The 22,322-nt window shown below is 43.9% G+C and overlaps 1 protein-coding gene across 2 annotated transcripts in view; it reads left to right on the top strand.

Annotated features, from left to right (window-relative positions):
* The window catches only part of pcdh11 (protocadherin 11), a 341,850-nt gene that overhangs the window by 21,856 nt on the left and 297,672 nt on the right, over positions 1–22,322 (top strand). For both annotated transcript variants that reach the window (XM_088343958.1, XM_088343959.1), the window contains exon 3: positions 13,173–15,680. In XM_088343958.1, the coding sequence (XP_088200084.1) occupies positions 13,173–15,680 (2,508 nt within the window). The remainder of the gene's footprint in view (positions 1–13,172; positions 15,681–22,322) is intronic.

Raw genomic sequence — 22,322 nt, forward strand, 5'->3', positions numbered from 1 at the left:
AGGAAGTAACAGGTAAAGGGAATTAGAAGAGGGGAAGGAAGAAAAGAAGGAAGGAAGGAAGGAAGGAAGGAAGGAAGGAAGGAAGGAAGGAAGGAAGGAAGGAAGGAAGGGAGGGAGGGAGGGAGGGAGGGAGGGAGGAAGGAAGGAAGGAAGGAAGGAAGGAAGGAAGGAAGGAAGGAAGGAAGGAAGGAAGGAAGGAAGGAAGGAAGGAAGGAAGGAAGGAAAGAAGGAAGGAAATAAATGAGGAAAGAATGATGAGAAGGAACAGATGAAGGAAATGCAAAGAGGGAAGGAAGTGACAGGTCAAGGGAATTAGAAGGGGGGAAGGAAGGAGGAAGACGAGGAAGAAATGAGGAAGAAAGAAGGAACGAAACGAGGAAGAAGGAAGGAAGGAAGGAAGGAAGAAGACGAGGAAGAAGGAAGGAAGGAAATGAGGGAGTAATGGTGAGAAGGAAGGAACGATAAAGGAAATGCAAAGAGGGAAGGAAGTAACAGGTAAAGGGAATTAGAAGAGGGGAAGAAGGAAGGAAGGAATGAAGGAATGCAGGAACAAAGGAAAGAAATGGAGAAGAAATAAATGAGGAAAGAATGATGAGAAGGAACAGATGAAGGAAATGCAAAGAGGGAAGGAAGTGACAGGTCAAGGGAATTAGAAGGGGGGAAGGAAGGAGGAAGACGAGGAAGAAATAAGGAAGAAAATGAGGAAGAAAGAAGGAACGAAACGAGGAAGAAGGAAGGAAGGAAGGAAGGAAGAAGACGAGGAAGAAGGAAGGAAGGAAATGAGGGAGTAATGGTGAGAAGGAAGGAACGATAAAGGAAATGCAAAGAGGGAAGGAAGTAACAGGTAAAGGGAATTAGAAGAGGGGAAGAAGGAAGGAAGGAATGAAGGAATGCAGGAACAAAGGAAAGAAATGGAGAAGAAATAAATGAGGAAAGAATGATGAGAAGGAAGTTTTTTGTATATCAATATCATATTTTGGCTATATCCCCGTCTTGTTTTCTGAATACAGTTCTTGACAATAATGAGACGTACATTTATGGAGGGACATTTAAAGCTGAAATGTCGTCTTTTTTTTTTTTTACCCATAACACAGTGGACAGAAATTCTAATGTCACTGTTTTTTTTCATCTTTATATAACGGTCCAACTGTCTCCCATTTCTCAGTGTTTCATTTATTTCCGTGTCTCGTGTCATGTCATTTAGTTTATATTTCCAAAGTGTCCTTTTGCACTAGGGGGAGTGTCTCGTTTTGCTACTTTGTCCTTTAGTTAGTTTTGCGCTAGTTTTTTTTTATATCAATATCACATTTTGGCTGTATCCCCGTCTTGTTTTCTAAATACAGTTCTTGACAATAATGAGACGTCCATTTATGGAGGGACATCTAAAGCTGAAATGTCGTCTGAAGCGGTGGACAGAAATCGAAACTTCACCGAGGGTGTCTGGTTTCTTTGTCGTGTTTGTCTTGTTCGTCAGTGTGTGTTTTTTTCCGATTTTTCTTTCAGTTCTTGAGGTGTCCCCCCACCCCCCCTCTCCTGTATTTTATGTCTTGTTAGTCTCAAATTTCAACCGCTCCTTGATTTTGTCCTTGAGTTTGTTTAGAGAGTTTTGTTTGCCACGTCTTTATCAAATGTTGAGTACAGCCCCGTTTCGATTCCCGATTCCCCATCGAGACAACTTTAAGCTCTTATAAAAATCAATTTTTTTTTACGGGGAAATTTCAAAATAAAATGTGGTCTCTATTCAATAAACGATGTGTTGAACAGGAATCGAGACCATGCCGAAGGTGTTTGGTTTCTTTCATCCTCACAAATTTGTCCAAGTGTCTCCTTTTTGTCCACGTTTCTATTTACCACTCGTTTCTTCTGGTGTCTCGTGTCATTTCATGTCTTGTTAGTTTCTGTTTTCAACGTCTCGTTCTGCAGCAGTTAAGCTTTATTATTTTGTCCCTAAGATTTTCTTTCAGTTTCTGTTTCAGTTTTTCGGAGCAGACTCCTGTCTTGTCTCCAGATTCCCCATCTCGACAACGGAGAGACCGTAGGAAATGTCCGTTTTTACGGGGACAGCCAAAACTGAAATGTCCTCTTTGTTTTACCCTTGACACTGTGGACGGAAATCGAAACGGGGTCGAGAGTGTATTATTTTCTTTTGTCTTTGTAAAGCTGTCCAATTGTCTCCTCTTTGTAAGAATTTTTAGTTACCTTTCAGTTTTTTTGATGTCTCGTGCCAATCCCATCTTGTTTGTTTCTATTTTAATGTCCCCTGCAAAAGCATAATTTCTCGTTTTGCTACTTTGTCTTTCCGTTTGTCTCGAGTTTTTTGTTGAGTCAATTGTGTTTGTTTCTTTTTTTTTGTTTGCTGTCTCGTTTACCGATGTCCCCATCTCGACAATAATCTGATTTTAGCTGTCCCTGTATAAATGAATGTCTCCTAAGACTAAAATCACGTCTCCATTTTGTAAACCAATACGGCAGACAGAAAAGAAAACCTTGCCGAGCGCTTGTGTATTCGTCTCTAAGAGTCAAAGTCTGCTTTTTTAGTTATTTTTCAGTTGTGTCATTTCATGTCTCGTTAGTGTCTGTTTTTTACGTCTCCTTTTGCACCGGGAGAACGTCTCATTTTACCACCTTGTCAATGAGTTTGTCTGACTTTTCGTTTTTAAATTTCGAGCGAGTGGTCCAACTGTCTCCTGTTCATCACAGTTACATTTCAGTTCACGTCTTGTTAGCGTGTTTGTCTTCCTGCCAAGTTTGTGTTTTCCACGTCTCCTTTTGCACCGGGATACTTTCTCGTTTTGCTACCATTGGGAATTTAATGGTCGGGAATTTAACATTAAAATGTAGCGTTTACCAAATTGTTCGAATGAGTTATCTGACTCCATTAACCAAACACAACCTACAGTCACCCAACCCAAGAAGCCGACATTTTCACATAGGGGCAGATTTATTTCCTGTACTCCATCGAAAAACGGCCGAATTAGTGTCTTTTGAGTCCGTGTGAAGCTTTTGTCTGAAGTCCTTTAGCTCTCTCCTTATTGGCTCACGTCTCCCCGCAAGATGGTGTGCCGGCTCCTCCCATGGGCGTGCCAAGGGAGGAATTTTCAAAACAACACCGAGCGTTTCTACGTCATCAGGGCCTTATTCTCAAAACAACGCCTGCCGTCCTCCGTCAGAGTCCTGTTATCAAAATTCCCTAGTCAAAATATTTTGCATTTGGAACAGCGTGACCTGTCATTGAACTAAAGCCCAGTCAGTGAATATCTTGCATTAAACTTGTATTCAATCGTATAAAATCCTTTATAGTCAACTGTATAAAATCCTTCAGGACAGTTAGAAAATATCAATCTGATTGGCCCAACTAAAATCACCATGTCTGGACTCAGAGAAGTTTGAACTAGGTGGGGAAGGTATCATTTTCTACCTGAACCAACTCAGCACGTTATACAAACTCAAAGCAGCCCTTGAGCGGCCGGAGTGAGCATTTGGTTTGCATTTATTGAAAACAAATCATAACTTTAAAGAGACTCAGAGACTCTCAGTGAATATCTTGCATCAAACTCAATAAACGTAACTTATATTCAATCGTATAAAATCCTTTATAGTCAAATCTATAAAATCCTTCAGCAAAGTTAGAAAATATCAATCTGATTGGCCTAACTAAAATCACCATGTCTGCACTCAGAGAAGTTTGAATTACGTGGGGAAGGTGTCATTTCCTACCTGAACCAACTCAGCACGTTATACAAACTCAATGCTGCACTTGAGCGGCCGGAGAGAGCATTTGATTTGCATTTATTGAAAACAAATCATAACTTTTGCTAGAAATGACTCATTTGAAAAGACTCAAATGAGTCATTTCTCAGTGAATATCTTGCATTCAATTCAATAAATGTAACTTGTATTCAATCGTATAAAATCCTTTATACTCAAATGTATACAATCCTTCACGACTCTGTCCTTGAGTTTGTTTTTAAGTTTTCGTTCTTGTGAGTTTTGTTTGCTGCTTTGATTTCAAGTCTTGATGGAGCGGCCGTCTCGCTCACCGGTTTCTCCATCGTGACAATTCCGGGATCTTAGCTGTCCCTGTAAAAACGAACGTCTCCTAAAGCTGAAACGTCGTCCCCGTTTATGAAAGATACCGTGGCCAGAAATGGAAAGGTGTCTGAGGGTGTCTGATTTCTTTCACCTTTATAAAAGGGTCCAAGGTCTGGTCGGGTTCAACTCCATCCCGCTGATGTATTCACGAGCGAATCACAATCTCCGGTTGAGCTTTAATAAGGTCGTCTCTGGAGACGAAGGATGGAGGGTGAGAAGTCATCCCGCGCTCATTAAAATTATTTTTCAACCGCATTGGACAACATTCGACGTCCACTTTAGTGTCAACTTGTGTACTTTCATGTCATTGTCATGATTCCTAATGCGGGGTACCTGATTGGCTGTTGGACTGTTTTTAAACTCCCGCCTTCCTGAAAGAACCCGTCAGATCATCTACAAACCTATGCTCCCAGCTAGGCAAGCTTTTTGTGACTCTTTGACTCTATCTTGCCCTGTTTTCTGTCTGATACCCATTGCAGACCCCTTTTCTGGACCCCCAAACTCACATTCCAGCAGTATCAGTCAGATAACCAGGGTTGGGTAGGGTTACTTTAACGTGATTACTTTCAATGACTTTTGGATTACTCCAATACCGAATATGCTAATAAAAGACAAAATAAATTAAATATAAATAAAATGACTCCATTTTGTGCAGGCTTGGGGAGTAACGGAATACATGGAACGGCAAAAATGATGTTGATGTTTATTGAAAACAAATCATAACTTTTGCTAGAAATGACTCATTTCCAGAGACTGGCTCCTTTTTTTGACATTTTCGGGATAAAACGATCCAACTTTCTGATGACAATTGTGTTTTTCTGTCAAAAAATCTTTCTTTTTTTCTGAAACGCGCTTCTCCGGAAGGTGCCAATTAGCGTCCCGATTCCTACCCGCTCATCCGGGGCCGGAAACGCGCTTGAGCTAGGTGTTGACGTGCGCTGCACGCTTAGCAGTTAGCTATCGGCTAGCGGCGGCTCTGTTTCTGCGCCGGAGGCTTTTCGCCCAGCCTTCGTCCGACGTTTCTCGCCCGACGTTATCCGTCCCGCGTCACGGGGGCCTCTTCCCCCCGGCCCTCCTAAGATCTTCCGGCAATCCGCCGGGCTGATTGCGTATTCAGGAGCTAGCGCGTGAGATAGCGCTAGCGCGCTAATTGAAATGCAGCCGGCGACGTCTCGTCAGCTGGAAATTGTCTGAAAGCGACGTGAGAGGGCCTCATCAATCATTGGACACTAGTTCCTTTTGATTTTTGCTATTTCCATGCGCTCGGAGTCAACAAGCGGTTATTGATATTAGCGAGAGTAGCGATGAGCCTTTCGAATATCGGAGAATTGAAGAATATCGACGAGCGCTTAAGATTGATGCTCGGAGTGACCCGTCTTTGCGCTCGAGAATGAAAAAATGAGAAAAAAAAAGAAAAAAATAATCCAATAATAATAATAAAAAACACTGTAAAAATAATGTATTAAAAATATACAAACAATGAACATAAAAAATAAAAAAATAATAAAAAAACTTACATTTAATTCAAAATAATGCATGCATGTTAAATCTATAGTAATTTAATGAATAACAATGACTACATAAACACAGAAAAAATGAACTATTCAATGTACGTACATATTATTAATGAATACATCATCCATCTATCCATCCATTATCTGCACTGCTTATCCTCAGTAGGGTCGCGGGGGTGCTGGAGCCCATCCCTGCTATCTTCTTCTTCTATTATCTGCACTGCTTAAGATTGACTGAGTGACTCATCTTTGAATGAAAAAAGGAGAAAAAAAAGAAAAAAAATGAAAAAGTAATCCAATAACAATAATAAAAAACACTGTATAAAAACTGTATCAAAAATCTATAAACAATGAACATAAAAAATAAAAAATGATAAAAAAACGTACATTTAATTCAAAATAATGGATGCATAAATACAGAAAAAATGAACCATTCAATGTACGTACATATTATTAATGAATACATAATCCATCCTTTCATTATCTGCACTGCTTAAGATTGATGCTCGGAGTGACTCGTCTTTGAATGAAAAAAGGAGAAAAAAAATTAAAAAAAAGAAAAAATATTCCAATAGCAATAATAAAAAACACCGTATAAATACTGTGTCAAAAATCTATAAACAATGAACATAAAAAATAAAAAAATGATAAAAAAAACTTACATTTAATTCAAAATAATGGATGCATATTAAATCTATAGTCATTTAATGAATAATAATGACTACATAATGACTACCGTATTTTCCGCACTATTAGGCGCACCTAAAAGTCTTATTTTTTTTTAAAAGCTGACCATGCGCCTTATAATACAGTGCGCCTTATATATGGATCAATATTAAGTCGCCAAGTCTTCCAACTAACTTGCAGTCGCCAACTTGATTTTCCCCCGAACGCCAAGTAGTCCGCGGTGTATGCTGGGATTTATTTACCGGCGTTTCATTGGCTAACCAATGTGTCAATCATCATTTGAATCGATCGCTATTGGCTAAAGTTATTCGGAGGTCAAGGGGCGGATCCTTTTTATCATTTACAGGCTGGCATAGGCTAAAGCGGCAAAACAAAGCCTGCAATTGGCCGAAAAAGATGTGTCAATCATCAGTTGAATCGATTACTATTGGGTAAAGTTATTCGGAGGTCAAGGGGCAGATCCTTCTTATCATTTACAGGCTGGCATAGGCTAAAGCGGCAAAACAAAGCCTGCAATTGGCCGAAAAAGATGTGTCAATCATCAGTTGAATCGATTACTTTTGGGTAAAGTTATTCGGAGGTCAAGGGGCGGATCCTTTTTTTCATTTACAGGCTGGAATTGGCTTAAACGGTAAAAAAAAGCCTGCAATTGGCCGAAAAAGATGAATGTGTATAGCACGTGGTTGACGGCATACAGAAAGCATTTTTTACTATTCTGTATTTGTAAATATTTTATTCTCCTGGATTTATTACACTCGGACCATGGCTGTACATTATTATCGAACACAACGACTTCGGTGAGCTACTCCGGCTATATATTTTCCCTGTATCTTGTTTCAGACTGAACTCGATGTTTCTGTGATAAGCGGTGCAGATAATGGATGGAATGGAGTGTCTATTTTTAAATTCCAAGTGTTCATTGTCATATGCACAGTAAAGTTGCGAGCGAAAAAGAAAATGGAAACTAAGGAATGGTTGGCATTTCTTGAATCCCAAGACTTTAACCTTCCGAATGATGGAACGATGCAATTGAGTGACATCGTACGGACACCGCATCCGCACGTGTTCTCGACACGTATTTGCGTCTTTGCAAGCTTTGGGAATGTTAAGGGGGTAATAAGTTGGACTGAACCATCTGACTGTTTTGTCGACGTTCCCATTGTAGCGCCTTATAATTTGGTGCATCTTATGTATGTCAAAAATAGGACCAAAAACTATTTTTTCGGGGTGCGCCCTATAACCCGGTGCGCCTTATAGTGCGAAAAATACGGTAATTGTATTTGCATGCATTTTTTCCTTCTACAGTGAACGTCCAAGCGACTTCAGTTTTGAACTTTTTTGATAATAAACCTCATTTATGTCGAGCAACTCAGTATCTCACAACAAAATGTTAATGAACAATATATAGGATAGAACAAAACACATGTACAATATAACATGTTAAGCTACATAAATAAACACCTTTGAAAAAAAATATGGTGTAAGATTATCTTGTATTTCGTAAGGGAAAATACGACAGTTTGTAAGGACATGGAGCCCCAGAGCGCGACGAGTATGCTCGCCCTACGCTCGCCCTACGCTCGCCACCATTTCTTTGCATTCTGCGCCTGCGTCTGCTGCAAGCCGCCTCTAGAAAACATCTAAGCTCGATAGAATTTTACCTCCAAACGCGAAAGCAGGGAAAAAAAATGAAAGAAATTGCATGTATCTTAATCCTATTGGACGGCGACGCCGAGAAGGGAGTAATCAGTCCCAACATGATGTGCAGCAGCCAGCTTATCTTTTAAAGAGGAGACGCTTTCTTCTTCTCTTTTTCTTCTTCTTCTTCTTTTTTTTCTGCCTTCACCGTCAAACTCTTTATGACTCCGTCGGCTTCAAAGAGCTCCTTTGTTTGCTAATGTGCATGCTCCCCATTCACGGGGCTACGAGTCCCCCCCAAGATCCCTGAAACACCCCCTCCCTCCGGTCTTTACATCCGCCCCCGTCATTTTTTGGATCTCTGCGTACTCGCTCGGAAATACCGGCGCTATTTCGGGAGAGCGATGCGTTAGGATTTTTATTAGTCGTGCCTTGCATTGAGGGCATTGAGCTTAAGCAAGGGTTGGTGACCCAAAATGTGAAAAGAGCCGTATTAGACCCAGATAAATCAACAAATAGATGTTCAAAATCAAATGAGTCTGGGGGGCCTTGGAAGCTAGGGTCCGGGTGAGGTAGGGCCAAAAGCGCTTTTACACAAAACCAGCGCTGACTTACTTTTGGAAGATGAGGCGGCTTCTTCCTCCGTGGTAAAAAGTAGCCATAAAAAAAAAAAAAATCTCAACCGCATCAAGCTTTCTTATTCCACTTTTATTTCAAAAGAAACGGCTTGACTCTTCTTTACACTCTACACGACGGGTGTCAAACAGGCGGCCCGCGGGCCGGATTCAATCCCTTAGCAGGCCTGAGACAACACTCGGAGAAGTGCAAGAGAAAAACAAGCTGCAGGTTGAAATATGTCAACTTGATGTTGCCAAGGCCAGGGGCCTCGAACAAAGACACTGTACTTGTTTTTCTTTCTCTCTCTCTCTCCTTCTCTGTCTTTTTTTCTTTTCCACCCCTTTTCTCCCAATCTGTCTCTGTCTCCTTCACTCTCTGTGTCTCTCTTTTTCTCTTCCTTTGTTGCGCTTTGTCTCTTTCTCTCTCTGTGTCTTTTAACCTCTTTTGCTCTAACTTCCTTTTTTCCTTTTCTCTCTTTTCTCTTTCTCTCTTCCTACCCTCTGCGCTTTCTTTTCTCTTTTCTCTCCTTCTGTCTTTCTATTTCTCTTTGGATTTCTTTCTCCCGCTCCCTTTCTTTCCCCCCTCTCTCACGACTTTTTATCTTTTGTTTCTCACGCTCCCTCCCTCTCTCTCTTTTTCTTTCTTTGTATCGCCCTCTCTCCTTTTCCATCCCTCTTTCTCTTTTTTCTTTATCTCTCTTTTTATTTCTTTTTAATCTACTTGTCCGGCCCCCGACAGAATGTTTGTTCTATCGTGTGGCCCCCGAGTTAAAATGACTTTGACGCCCCTGCTCTACACCAACCATCTTGAAAGAATGCACAAGATATTAAACAATAAAAATTGTCAGTTCTTAGCGCACAGGAGATACAGTATAGAATGTTTACACACAACCTAGGAAGAGGAAATGGATTTCTCCTGTTGTTGGGAATTAAATATTAAAATGCCAATGAAGCCCAACGTAAGCTTCACAATCTCAGAGACGAGCGTCCCAATGTCTGTGGTTCCTTAAAACAACGGAGAGCGTTTCTCAAAACAATGCCTGCCGTCCTTCGTCAGAGTCCTGTTATCAACAGAACTAGACAAACCTTTCTGCATTCGGAACAGTGTGACCTGTCATTGAACTAAAGCCTACTTCACTCAATAAATGTAACTCGTATTCAATCGTATAAATTCCTTTATAGTCAGATGTATAAAATCCTTCTCTGTCAAGACCAGAACGGAAACAGGACTCCCTCGCGTTACGTTTCTCAGTTTTATTGGGAAGAAGGGAAAGGATTGCACACACGATCCGGTGATCGCTGGTCACGGGGGGCAGGCCGCTCTGAACGCGGAAGTGGCACTTCTGTGGCGAGCGATGGCAGTGTCAGGAGCGGAAAAAAACGGGTCAGTAGCCTGGACTGGGAGAGCAAGATGTGGTCGGGGTCGGAAACGAGTCGTAAACCGGGACAGGAGAGCAGAGGTGGTCGAGATCAAAAACGGATCCTTAGTTGGGGTGGGAGAGGAGACGTGGTCGAGATCAAAACAGGTCGTAGCGGGAGACAAACAGAAGCAAAAAGGAGCAGGCGTGCGTCAGGGTCGAAAAAAGAGCTTGCTATATAAAAACAGAAGAGAAAGGATTGCACACTTGATTCGGTGATCGCTCGTCGCGGAGGGGGGCAGGTCGCTCTCAACGCGGAAGTGGCACTTCTGTGGCGAGCAATGGCGGTGTCGGGAGCGGAAAAAAAACGGGTCAGTAGCCTGGACTGGGAAAGCAAGATGTGGTCTGGGTCGGAAACGAGTCGTAAGCCGGAACGGGAGAGCAGATGTGGTCGAGTTTAAAAACGGATCGTTAGTTGGGGCGGTAGAGGAGACGTGGTCGAGATCAAAACAGGTCGTAGCGGGAGACAAACAGAAGCAAAAAGGAGCAGGCGTGCGTCAGGGTCGAAAAAGAGCTTGCCATGTTAAAAACAGAAGGGAAAGGATTGCACACACGATCCGGTGATCGCTGGTCACGGGGGGCAGGTCGCTCTGAACGCGGAAGTGGCACTTCTGTGGCGAGCAATAGCGCTGTCGGGAGTGGAAAAAAACAGGTCTGTAGCTTGGACTGGGAGAGCAAGATGTGGTCGGGGTCGGAAACGAGTCATAAGCCGGGACGGGAGAGCAGAAGTAGTCCAGATCAAAAACAGATCGTTATTCAGGGCGGGAGAGGAGACGTGGTCGAGATCAAAACAGACAAACACAAGCAAAAACGAGCAAGCGTGTGTCAGGGTCCAAAAAGAGCTTGCCATGTAAAATCAGAGATTCACAGACGGACCTATATGTATATAAGCAGTACTTATGGATACATTAGAAATAAAGAAACAAATCAGACATTTTGGCATCAAAGAGATTTTTTGTTTGCTAACGTGCATGCGGCTCATTCACGGGCTAGCAGCCCCCCTGAAGATCCCCAACTTCCCTCCTGGCATCCGCCCCCGTCATTTTTTGAATGCCGTAACTCCCGGCTCGAAAATACGGGCGCTATTTCGGGAGAGGAACCCATTAAGATTCTTATTAGACATGCCTTGTATGGAGGGCCTCCGAGGCAACATTGGGAAAATGTCACCTTTTTATCATTTTTTTTTCCTTATTTCGAACAAACAAGCTGTTTAGGAGGTCTCTGGAAAAGTGACAATTTGGCAGGAAAGAGCTTGGGAAGGCGTCCAATCGCACGCTGGCTTCTTTTTTTTTAAAGCTCTCCAATTTCGCACTGCAGAAATGTTTATAAACAATGCAACTTTTTTTTCCCATCTTGATTTTGTTTTTGGTTTTAATATGCTAGGATTATTTCACTTGCGTTTCTGTAAAAATGCCTCATTAGTTAAAGTACTTTTCTTCTATAATTTTCTGAATAATTGAAAAAAAATAACTAAGTTTTATCTTATTTCTAGGATATTATATATTATTTCCACACTGCAATTTCTGCTCACTATCAACGTACAGGTTTGTCTTGATAAAAAACGTATTGTTAGAGAAATAAATATGTATAAAAGTTCAATTAGGGGATAGAGTTAGCAGTTATGGCTAAGTTAGCGGTTTGTATTAAGGCTATGGTTATAGTTGGGGTTAGAGTTAAGGATTAAGGGTAAGGGGTTATGGCTAGGGTTGGAGTTAGGGGTTGGATATTATTGCTAAGGTGAAGGGGTTATAGTAGGGGTCTGGGTTAGAGTTAAGGATTAAGGGTAAGGGGTTATGGCTGGGGTTGGAGTTAGGGGTTGGATATTATTGCTAAGGTGATGGTGTTATAGTTGGGGTTAGAGTTAAGGATTAAGGGTAAAGGGTTATGGCTAGGGTTGGGGGTTAGGTATTATTGCTAAGGTGAAGGGGTTATAGTTGGGGTTGGAGTTAAGGATTAAGGGTAAGGGGATATGGCTATGGTTGTAGTTAGGGGTTAGATATTATTGCTAAGGTGAAGGGTTTATAGTTGGGTTTGGAGTTAAGGATTAAGGGTATGGGTTTATGGCTAGGGTTGGAGTTAGGGGTTAGATATTATTGCTAAGGTAAAGGGGTAATAGTTGGGGTTAGAGTTAAGGATTAAGGGTAAGGGGTTATGGCTGGGGTTAGAGTTAGGGATTGGATATTATTTCTAAGGTGAAGGGGTTATAGTTGGGGTTAGAGTTAAGGATTAAGGGTAAGGGGTTATGGCTAGGGTTGGAGTTAGGGGTTAAATATTATTGCTAAATTGAATGGGTTATAATTAGGGTTAGCGTTAGAGTTAAGGATTAAGGGTAAGGGCTTATGGCTAGGGTTGGAGATAGTGGTTAGATATTATTGATAAGGTGAAGGGGTAATAGTTGGGGTTAGAGTTAAGGACTAAGGGTAGGGGGTTATGGCTGGGGTTGGAGTTAGGGTTGGATATCATTGCTAAGGTGAAGGGGTTATAGTTGGGGTTAGAGTTAAGGATTAAGGGTAAGGGGTTATGGCTTGGGTTGGAGTTAGGGGTTGGATATAATTGCTAAGGTGAATGGGTTATAGTTGGGGTTAGAGTTAAGGATTAAGGGTAATGGGTTGTGGCTAAGGTTGGAGTTGGGGGTTAGATATTATTGCTAAGGTGAAAAGGGGTTAGAGTTGAAGATTAAGGGTAAGTGGTTATGGCTAGGGTTGGAGTTAGGGGTTGGATATTATTGCTAATGTGAAGGGGTTATTGTTGGGGTTGGAGTTGAGGATTAAGAGTAAGGGGTTAAGGCTAGGGTTGGAGTTAGGGGTTAGATATTATTGCTAAGGTGAAGGGGTTATAGTTGGGGTTAGAGTTAGGGATTAAGGGTAAGGGTTATGGCTAACGTTGGAGTTAGGGGTTGGATATCATTGCTAAAGTGAAGGGGTTATAGTTGGTGTTAGAGTTAAGGGGTATAGATCACTGCCAAGGTTAAGGGGTTATAGTTAGGGTTATGGTTAGCCTTAGAGATTGCTGCAGTTGAGAGTAAGGAGTTAGGGATTAGTGTTTGGGTAAGAATTAAGGGGTTGGAGATTTATGCAAGGGCTAAGGTTAAGGGTTACCACTGGATTTAGGGATTAGGTTTTGTGGGTTATGTGGTTAGGATAAGCCCAAGAACCTTGACAACATATATCCCGTGAAGGAAGTAAACACAACTGTTTTCTTTACAGAGCGTGGGAGAATTCGGCTTGGACATCATCGAGACCCCCGAGGGTGACAAGTGGCCCCAGCTCATCGTCCAGCAGACCCTAGACCGAGAGCAGAAGGACACATTCGTCATGAAGATTAAAGTGGAAGACGGCGGCAACCCCCCCAAATCCAGCACCGCCATCCTCCAAGTCACCATCTCCGACGTCAACGACAACCGTCCCGTCTTCAAGCACAGCGACCTGGAAGTTACTGTACCTGAAAACGCCCCGGCGGGGACGTCAGTGGTCCAGCTTCATGCTACCGACGCTGACCTGGGTTCAAACGCCCAGATCCATTTTGCCTTCAGTAACCAGATCTCAGCCTCAACCAGACGCCACTTTGCCATTGACGCCAACACGGGACTTATTACCGTAAAGCAGTCCCTGGATCGGGAGATGACCCCCGTCCACAAACTTATCGTTCTGGCTAGCGACGGTAGCTCCACACCCACAAGGGCGACAGTAACGGTCAACGTGACGGATGTCAACGATAACGTCCCCGCCATCGACACTCGCTACATCATCAACCTGGTGAACGGGACCGTACTCCTGTCGGAGAACGCGCCCCTCAACACCAAAATCGCCCTGATCACAGTGACGGACCGGGACGCCGATCTCTTCGGGAAAGTCACTTGCTACACCGACCACGACGTCCCCTTTCGACTCAAGCCCGTCTTCAACGATCAGTTCCTACTGGAGACAGCCGCCGCTCTGGATTACGAGACCACTCGAGAGTACGCCATCAGGATAGTAGCCTCGGATCGGGGGACGCCCCCTTTGAACACGTCGGCTATGGTTTTGATCAAAATCAAGGACGAGAACGACAACGCTCCCGTCTTCCCCCAGCCGGAAATCACACTTTCCATACCCGAGAATAACGACCCGTCCTCGCAGTTAATCCAAATCAGCGCCGTAGACGCCGACAGCGGACACAACGCAGAGATTATTTACACCCTGGGCCCCGACGCTCCCGACGGCTTCAATATCGACAGACGGACCGGGATCCTTTCGGTCGGGAAGCGTTTGGACCGGGAGAAGCAGGAGCGCTATGCGTTCACAGTTATCGGCAAAGACAACGGTTCCTCATCCCTGCAGAGCAACATCACTGTCAAGCTGGTGGTCCAGGACCTCAACGACAACAGCCCGGCCTTCACCCACCCCGAGTATAACTTCTACGTACCGGAGAACCTTCCTCTCTTTGGAACCGTCGGCCTTATCACCGTGACCGACGCCGACGCCGGAGATAACGCCGTGGTCACGTTGTCCATCCTGAACGGGAAAGACCACTTCATCATCGACCCTCAGACCGGCGTCATCAAGCCCAACATCACTTTTGATCGGGAGCAGCAGAGTTCGTATACGTTTATGGTCAAGGCGGCGGACGCCGGGCAGCCGCCGGCCTCTTCCTATGCTAAAGTCACCATCAATGTGGTCGACGTCAACGATAACCGACCCGTGTTTGTGGTCCCGGCTTCTAACTACTCCTACGACCTGGTCCGGACCAGCGCTGTCCCTGGGGATGTCGTCACCAGGGTGTTTGCCATCGACAACGACACCGGGATGAACGCCGAGCTTCAGTATAGCATCACGAGTAGCATTATCATCACCTCGCGAGTTTCCCCTCGAGGATTATTTTCTATCGACCGGACCACGGGGAACATCACCTTGCAGGAGAAAATTTTGGCGGCGGATCAAGGGCTGCACCGCCTGGTGGTCAAAGTCCGAGATTTAGGTCAACCGGAATCCTTACAAGCCATCGCGCTCATTCATTTATTCGTCAACGATTCGGTCTCTAACGCCACCTTCGTCCAGGAACAGCTTCGCAAAAGCATGGAGACGCCTCTGGACCGAAACATCGGCGACAGCGAGCTGACGCCGCAGGCTAACGGCTACGTGATCGTGGTCATCGCCATCATCGCCGGGACCATGACGGTCATCCTGGTGATCTTCGTCACCGCCCTGGTCCGTTGCCGGCAGACTCCTCGCCACAAGGTGGTGCAGAAGGGCAAGCAGAGCGGCGAATGGGTGTCGCCTAACCAGGAGAACAGGCAAATCAAAAAGAAGAAGAAGCGCAAGAAGCGCTCTCCCAAGAGCCTCCTCCTCAACTTCGTCACCATCGACGAATCCAAAGGCGACGACCCGTCCCACGAGCACGTCAACGGAACCCTGGACCTGCCGGTGGAACTGGAGGAACAGACCATGGGCAAGTACAACTGGGCCACCACGCCGACCACCTTCAAACCGGACAGTCCAGACCTGGCCAAGCACTACAAATCGGCGTCCCCCCAGCCCAGTTTCCAGATCAAACCCGAGACCCCGATGGCCCCCAAGAAGCACCACGTGATCCAGGAGCTCCCGTTGGACAACACTTTCGTGGTGGGCTGCGACACCCTATCAAAATGCTCGTCCGCCGGATCCGACCTCTACGGAGTCGCCGACTGCGGCTGCCAGGGGGCCTTCAAGACCCCGGGACAGATCGCCACCCGACAGGTAATCGCCGTCCTCGGTCCTCGGTGGCGGTCGCCATAACGACCTGTGTTTTTATGCGCTATACCGGCTCGTTTGTGAGTCATCATAATTGTGTAATCATTTACATGCGCTAGGTTAATTTAGCATTTAGAGGCTGATTAACAGCGCCGGCGCAATTAGGGTTGCCGGCGCTACGGAATTTGGAGCGCTTTCTTTTAATCAGTTGTTGGCGCCGCCCAGCATGGAGCCGCAAAAGAATATTTGTATTCATATTTTGTCTCTGATTCAAAAGATAATGTCATTCCCCATGTTAAAAATCGGGAAACCAAGCTATTTGTGAGAGAGAGAGAGAGAGAGATGTCTAGATAGATAGATAGAGATGTCTAGATAGAAAGAGAGAGAGAGATGTCTAGAGAGATAGATTGACAGAGAGAGAGAGAGAGAGAGAGAGAGAGAGATGTCTACATAGATGGATAGAGAGGGAGATAGATGTCTACATAGATGGAAAGAGAGAGAGAGAGAGAGAGAGAGAGAGAGACAGAGATGTCCAGATAGATGGATAGAGATATAGAGATGTCTAGATAGAGAGAGAGAGATGTGTAGATAGATAGATTGAGAGAGAGAGAGAGAGTGAGAGAGACAGAGAAAGAGAGATGTCTACATAGATGGATAGAGAGAGAGAGAGAGAGAGAGAAATGTCCAGATAGATGGATAGAGAGAGAGAGAGAGAGAGAAAGAGAGAGAGAGAGAGAGATGTGCAGATAAATGGATAGAGAGAGAGATAGATAGATGTCTAGATGTCTAGATAGATAGAGATATCTAGATAGAGAGAGAGAGAGAGAGAGATGTCTACATAGATGGATAGAGAGAGAGAGAGATAGATGTCTAGATAGATGGATAGAGAGAGAGAGAGAGAGAGAGAGATGTCCCGATAGATGGATAGAGAGACAGAGATAGATATATGTCTAGATAGATAGATAGAGAGAGAGAGATGTCTAGATAGAGAGAGAGAGAGAGATGGCTAGATTGATGGATAGAGAGAGAGAGAGATGTCTAGATAGATGGATAGAGAGAGAGAGAGAGAGAGAGGGAGAGAGATAGATAAAGAAATATAGGTATAGAGATGTCTAGATAGATAGATAAATAGAGAGAAAGAGAAAGAGAGAGAGATGTCTAGATAGATAGAGAGAAAGATATATTTTGTCTTTTAAAATCATCATTTTGCTTATGTTTTGTAGTATTTTTCTTATCCTTATAATAAAAAAAAACATGATCCAGGTACGCTCATTTTAAGCATGATTTTGCCTATTGCAGTAAACTCACATTTATGCTACACACCATTTGGAATAGTAATTTCCTTTTTTTAAATGTCATATTTCTTATTTGACTTGAAACATTGGCCCAAAACCCTCAAATTGTCAAGAACCAGAACAGGATCAGGACCCAAATGCGTGACGTTTCTCACACAAGCTTTTATTTTACCGGAAATGAGGAGTCATGCACATTAGGAAGCAGTCTGGCGTGGAAAGACAGGAAGCCAGACGAGATCGACATCGGACAGATGGGGTCGATACCGGACAAGACAGGACAGACAGGATTGATATTGAAACAGGATATCCAAATTAAACAGGACAAACTAGACGGGAACGAAAAGTGGAGATAATAATAAACGGGACAAAAATAGACGGGAAAGAAACTGGAAACCGATATTACACAGGACAAAACAAACGGGAATACCGGACAGGACAGGACAGACAGGATTGATATTGAAACAGGATATCCAAATTAAACAGGACAAACTAGACGGGTACAAAAAGTTGAGATAATAATAAACAGGACAAAAATAGACGGGAAAGAAACTGGAAACCGATATTACACAGGACAAAACAAACGGGAATACCGGACAGGAAATACCAACAGGAAACAGGACCTTGTCAGAACCCACATCTTGCGGGCGGGGCCAATTGGGCGCCATGGCAACCGTGACACAAATATGAAAAAAAAATACTTAAAATGAGCTCGTTTTTCTCCTTTTTTTAGCAGTCCCAATTTGCCCGGCTGGCCATGAAGGACATTTACTGGATAATTGTTCCAAAAGTGGCCGTTTTGGCGATAACGGAAATTTTAATTTTAATTTTGTTCGTGGTTATTATTTGTCCTAAAAATTGTACGCATTACTTTAAAGTGGGGGTCTCCAAAATGAACCCACTTGCATATGCATTTCGGTGATAACAACTAATCAGGTTATTACTATTACTACGGTTCATAGATCCCTTAATCACCAGGGTTGTCAGGGTACCAGTTACTGTGGTGTGTCTTGGGCAAGTAAGCACGTCTTTTTTGGGGTAGGGGTTTGCTCCCCCACAAAAATTAAAACGTCCAGGTTTTCATGGTTACCTGGAGCAGGGGGAAGCCACTTCATTCTACCCGTATACAGCACCTTCATCATTTGGTCACCGCTGTTTTTCGCCAAGCTCTCATTTTTAGGGTTAAAAGAAGACAGAAACGGAAAATTACCATTCTGATTTTTTTGTTTTCGACCTAGCACTGGTCAGCTATTTTTAGAACATTTCTGCAGGCACCTCAGCTGTCCCTAGGGGGCACTGTGTTGGAGACCTTTGCTTTGAAGCAGGGGTGTCAAACTGGTTTTAGCTGGGGGCCATAAATGCTATAAAAAATCTCACGGGGGCCGGACTAGTGAGTTTAAGAGAAAGAGAGAGGGAGAAAAAGAGAGAGAAAGAGAGGGAGGAAAAGAGAGAGCGATAAACAGATAGGGAGAACAAGGGAGGTAGAGTAACAGTGAGAGAAAAAGAGAGAACAGAATAGAGATATGAATGGAGAAGAAGGGGGAAATGAATATAGAGGGAAAAAAGAAAGTGAAACATAAAAAAAGATAAAAAGAATATGAGAAGTGAAACGACAGAAAGAAAAAGAGTCAGCAGGAGACAAAGTGAGGTGAGAGAGAGAGAGAGAGAGAAACAGACAGACAGACAGACAGAAATAAAGTGTAAATTAGAGAGAGAAAATAGAAAGAGAGCAAGACAAAGAAAAAGAAAGAGCTAGAGAGTGAGCGAGAAATAGAGAAAAGAGAAAAAGAGAGAAAAAGAGAAGGAGGGAAAGAGAGAGTGATAAACAGATAGGGAGAACAAGGGAGGTAGAGTAACAGTGAGAGAAAAAGAGAGAACAGAATATAGATATGAATGGAGAAGAAGGGGGAAATGAATATAGAGGAAAAAAGAAAGTGAAACATAAAAAAGATAAAAAGAATAAGAGAAGTGAAACGACAGAAAGAAAAAGAGTCAGCAGGAGACAAAGTGAGGTGAGAGAGAGAGAGAGAGAAACAGACAGACAGACAGACAGAAATAAAGTGTAAATTAGAGAGAGAAAATAGAAAGAGAGCAAGACAAAGAAAAAGAAAGAGCTAGAGAGTGAGCGAGAAATAGAGAAAAGAGAAAAAGAGAGAAAAAGAGAAGGAGGGAAAGAGAGAGTGATAAACAGATAGGGAGAACAAGGGAGGTAGAGTAACAGTGAGAGAAAAAGAGAGAACAGAATATAGATATGAATGGAGAAGAAGGGGGAAATGAATATAGAGGAAAAAAGAAAGTGAAACATAAAAAAGATAAAAAGAATAAGAGAAGTGAAACGACAGAAAGAAAAAGAGTCAGCAGGAGACAAAGTGAGGTGAGAGAGAGAGAGAGAGAGAAACAGACAGACAGACAGAAATAAAGTGTAAATTAGAGAGAGAAAATAGAAAGAGAGCAAGACAAAGAAAAAGAAAGAGCTACAGAGTGAGAGAAAATAGAGAAAAGAGAGAGAATGAGAAGGAGGAAAAGAGAGAGCGATAAACAGATAGGGAGAACAAGGGATATAGAGTAACAGTGAGAGAAAAAAACAGGGCAGAATAGAGATATGAATGGAGAAGAAGGGGGAAATGAATATAGAGAGAAAAAGAAAGTGAAAAAAGAGAAGGATAAAAAGAATAAGAGAAGTGAAACAACAGAAAGAAAAAGAGTCAGCAGGAGAAAAAGAGACAAAGTGAGGTGAGAGAGAGGGGGAAAGAGAGAGAGAGAGAGAGAGCGAGAGAGAGAGAGAGACAGAGAGAGGTCGAAAAGGGAAAGAAAGAGGGTGAGAAAGAAAGAAAAATAGAAAGAAAGAGAATTAAAGTGTAAATTAGAGAGAAACAATAGAAAGAGAGCAAGACAGAGAAAAAGAAAGAGCTAGAGAATGAGAGAGAAATCGAGAAAAAGAGAGAGAAAGAAAGAGTGAACAGGAAAAAGAAAAAGAGGGAGGATTAAATAAAAAAGAGTCAGAGAGAAATGGAGAAATACTACCACAAATGATTTGCAAGTGTTACCTGGCTTTGGTGACATCCGGTGGAAATATTTCAAACCACAGCTCATTTTCCTCTTGCACATCTCTCACTGTTGTCTTGCGAGCCGGATTTAAACCATAGGCGGGCCTGATCTGGCCCGCGGGCCGCCTATTAACACCTGTGCTTTAAAGCAAAAAGTAAACAAGCAACTCCATTCCACTTAACCGGCAATTTTTTGTAAACTGGGGAGAAAAATCTATGTCTAAAATCATCTTGTTTTTATCACAGCGGGACTCGTTTCATTTCAATGATTCCGTAGAGAGAAATGTGTCAAAGCGGGAGGACACTCATAAATAAAACTGGCAGACGTGCCGGGGGAAGAAATTTAAACCGGAGCGAAAGAGAGGTGGACGACGGCCGCCACGGGGTAGACAGAACATTAACACAACCTGCATTCTCCTAACAATGCGTGCTCATTTCTTGATGGAAAAGATGAACAAGTCACCGACATTTCCACACGGAGGCAGATTTAATTTCATAAACAATTTAAATAAGTGAACTCCATCGAAATCGTCCGAATTAGTGTCGTCGAAGTCTCTGGGCAGCCTCATCTCTCTCGTTCTCCAGCTTCTCTTCTCGACCAAGGTCTTTCCGCGAGATGGTGTGACAGCTCCTCCCATGGGCGTGCCAATGAAGCCCAAAGTGAGCTCCACCACCTCGCCACGATGTCTGGAAAACTCTGGAAAACAGCGGAGAGCGTTCCTCAAACAATGCCTGCCGTCCTCCGTCATCAGGGCCTTTCTTTAAACAATATTTCCTACCAGGGTGCCCTAAACTTTCACTGCTCATTGAACTTAAGCCTACTCGGTGAAAATCTTCATTGCACTTAATAAATGAAACTTGTATTCAATCGTATAAAATCCTTTATAGTCAAATGTATAAAATCCTTCAATAGGAAAGATGAAACTTCGACTGGGGGTTAAAGGCGCGTTACTGCAAAAAAAGTGAATAGTTACAGTTAATAGTTACTTCATTTAAAAAGTAATACAGTGACCCCCCCTAGATACGCGGTTCACCAGAAAAGTAGACAAACAACGGCCAGCCAGGGAGGGGCTGGGTCACAAGGATAACAAATCACCAACTACCAAACACTGTCACCGGTGAAGGATTTTACTATAAAGGATTTTATACGATTAAATACAAGTCACATTTATCGAGTGCAATGAAGATTTTCCCTGGGTAGGCTGAAGTTCGATGACAGGTAACGCTGATCCGAATGCAGAATGTTTTGGCGGGGGAATTTTGATAACAGGACTCTGACGGGGGGACGGCAGGCGATGTCTGGAGAGCAAGGCCCTGATGACGTAGAAACGCTCTCCTGTTTTGAGTTTCTCCAGACATGGAGGCGAGGGGGTGGACCCCACGTGGGGGGCTTTCCTGGCACGCCCACGGGAGGAGCCAGCACACCAGCTTGCAGAAAAAAACGTGGGCCGAGGGAAGAAAAATGGTGAAACTCTGCCCAGGGGAACAGGGGGGTTCAAAAGAATGATGAAGCACCACCCGGGGGGAGGAAAGAGGTCACAGGGATTACGACACACTGCCTGGGGGGGGGTGTCAGGGTCACGGGCAAAACCAAACTCAGCCTTGGGGTTACCAGTGAGGTAAGACTGGGGTAGGGTAAGGATGACAAAACACTGCCTGAGGAGAGGGATGGGTTCACCGCTATGATAAAGCACAGCCTGGGGTTGTCCCCCTCGTTGTCCCCCTCGTCTCAGGTTTACAAAGTAAGGCCTGGGACGAGGGGGACAAAGTGACAATGATGACGTAACTCCACCTGGTGGTGGAGGGGGTGACGAAGCACTACCTGAGAAAGGGGGTGGGCTTGAAAGGATGACAAAGCACTGCCTGGGGGTTACCGAGATGACGAAGCACTACCTGGGAGGGGGGGGGGTAGAATAGATGACGAAACACTGCCTGGGGGTTACCGAGATGACGAAGCACTACCTGAGAAAGGGGGTGGGGTTGAAAGGATGACAAAGCACTGCCTGGTGGTTACCGAGATGACGAAGCACTACCTGGGAGAGGGGGGCGGGGTAGAAAGGATGACAAGGCACTGCCTGGGGGTTACGGAGATGACGAAGCACTACCTGTGAGAGGGCGGCGGGGTAGAAAGGATAACGAAGCCCTGCCTGAGGGTTACCGGGGTGACGAAGCCCCGCCTGTGGGAGCCGAGTTACGGAATTGACGAAGCGTCGGCCGGGGGTCACGGTCAAGACGAAGCTCCGCCTGGGTGTCACGAGAACGACGAAGCGTCGCCTGGGGTGAGGGGTGGGGTCACAGGGATTACGACA

The sequence above is a fragment of the Urocampus carinirostris genome, chromosome 9, assembly GCF_059441175.1.
Source record: "Urocampus carinirostris isolate Australia breed hairy pipefish chromosome 9, RoL_Ucar_1.0, whole genome shotgun sequence".
Lineage (NCBI taxonomy): Eukaryota > Metazoa > Chordata > Actinopteri > Syngnathiformes > Syngnathidae > Urocampus > Urocampus carinirostris.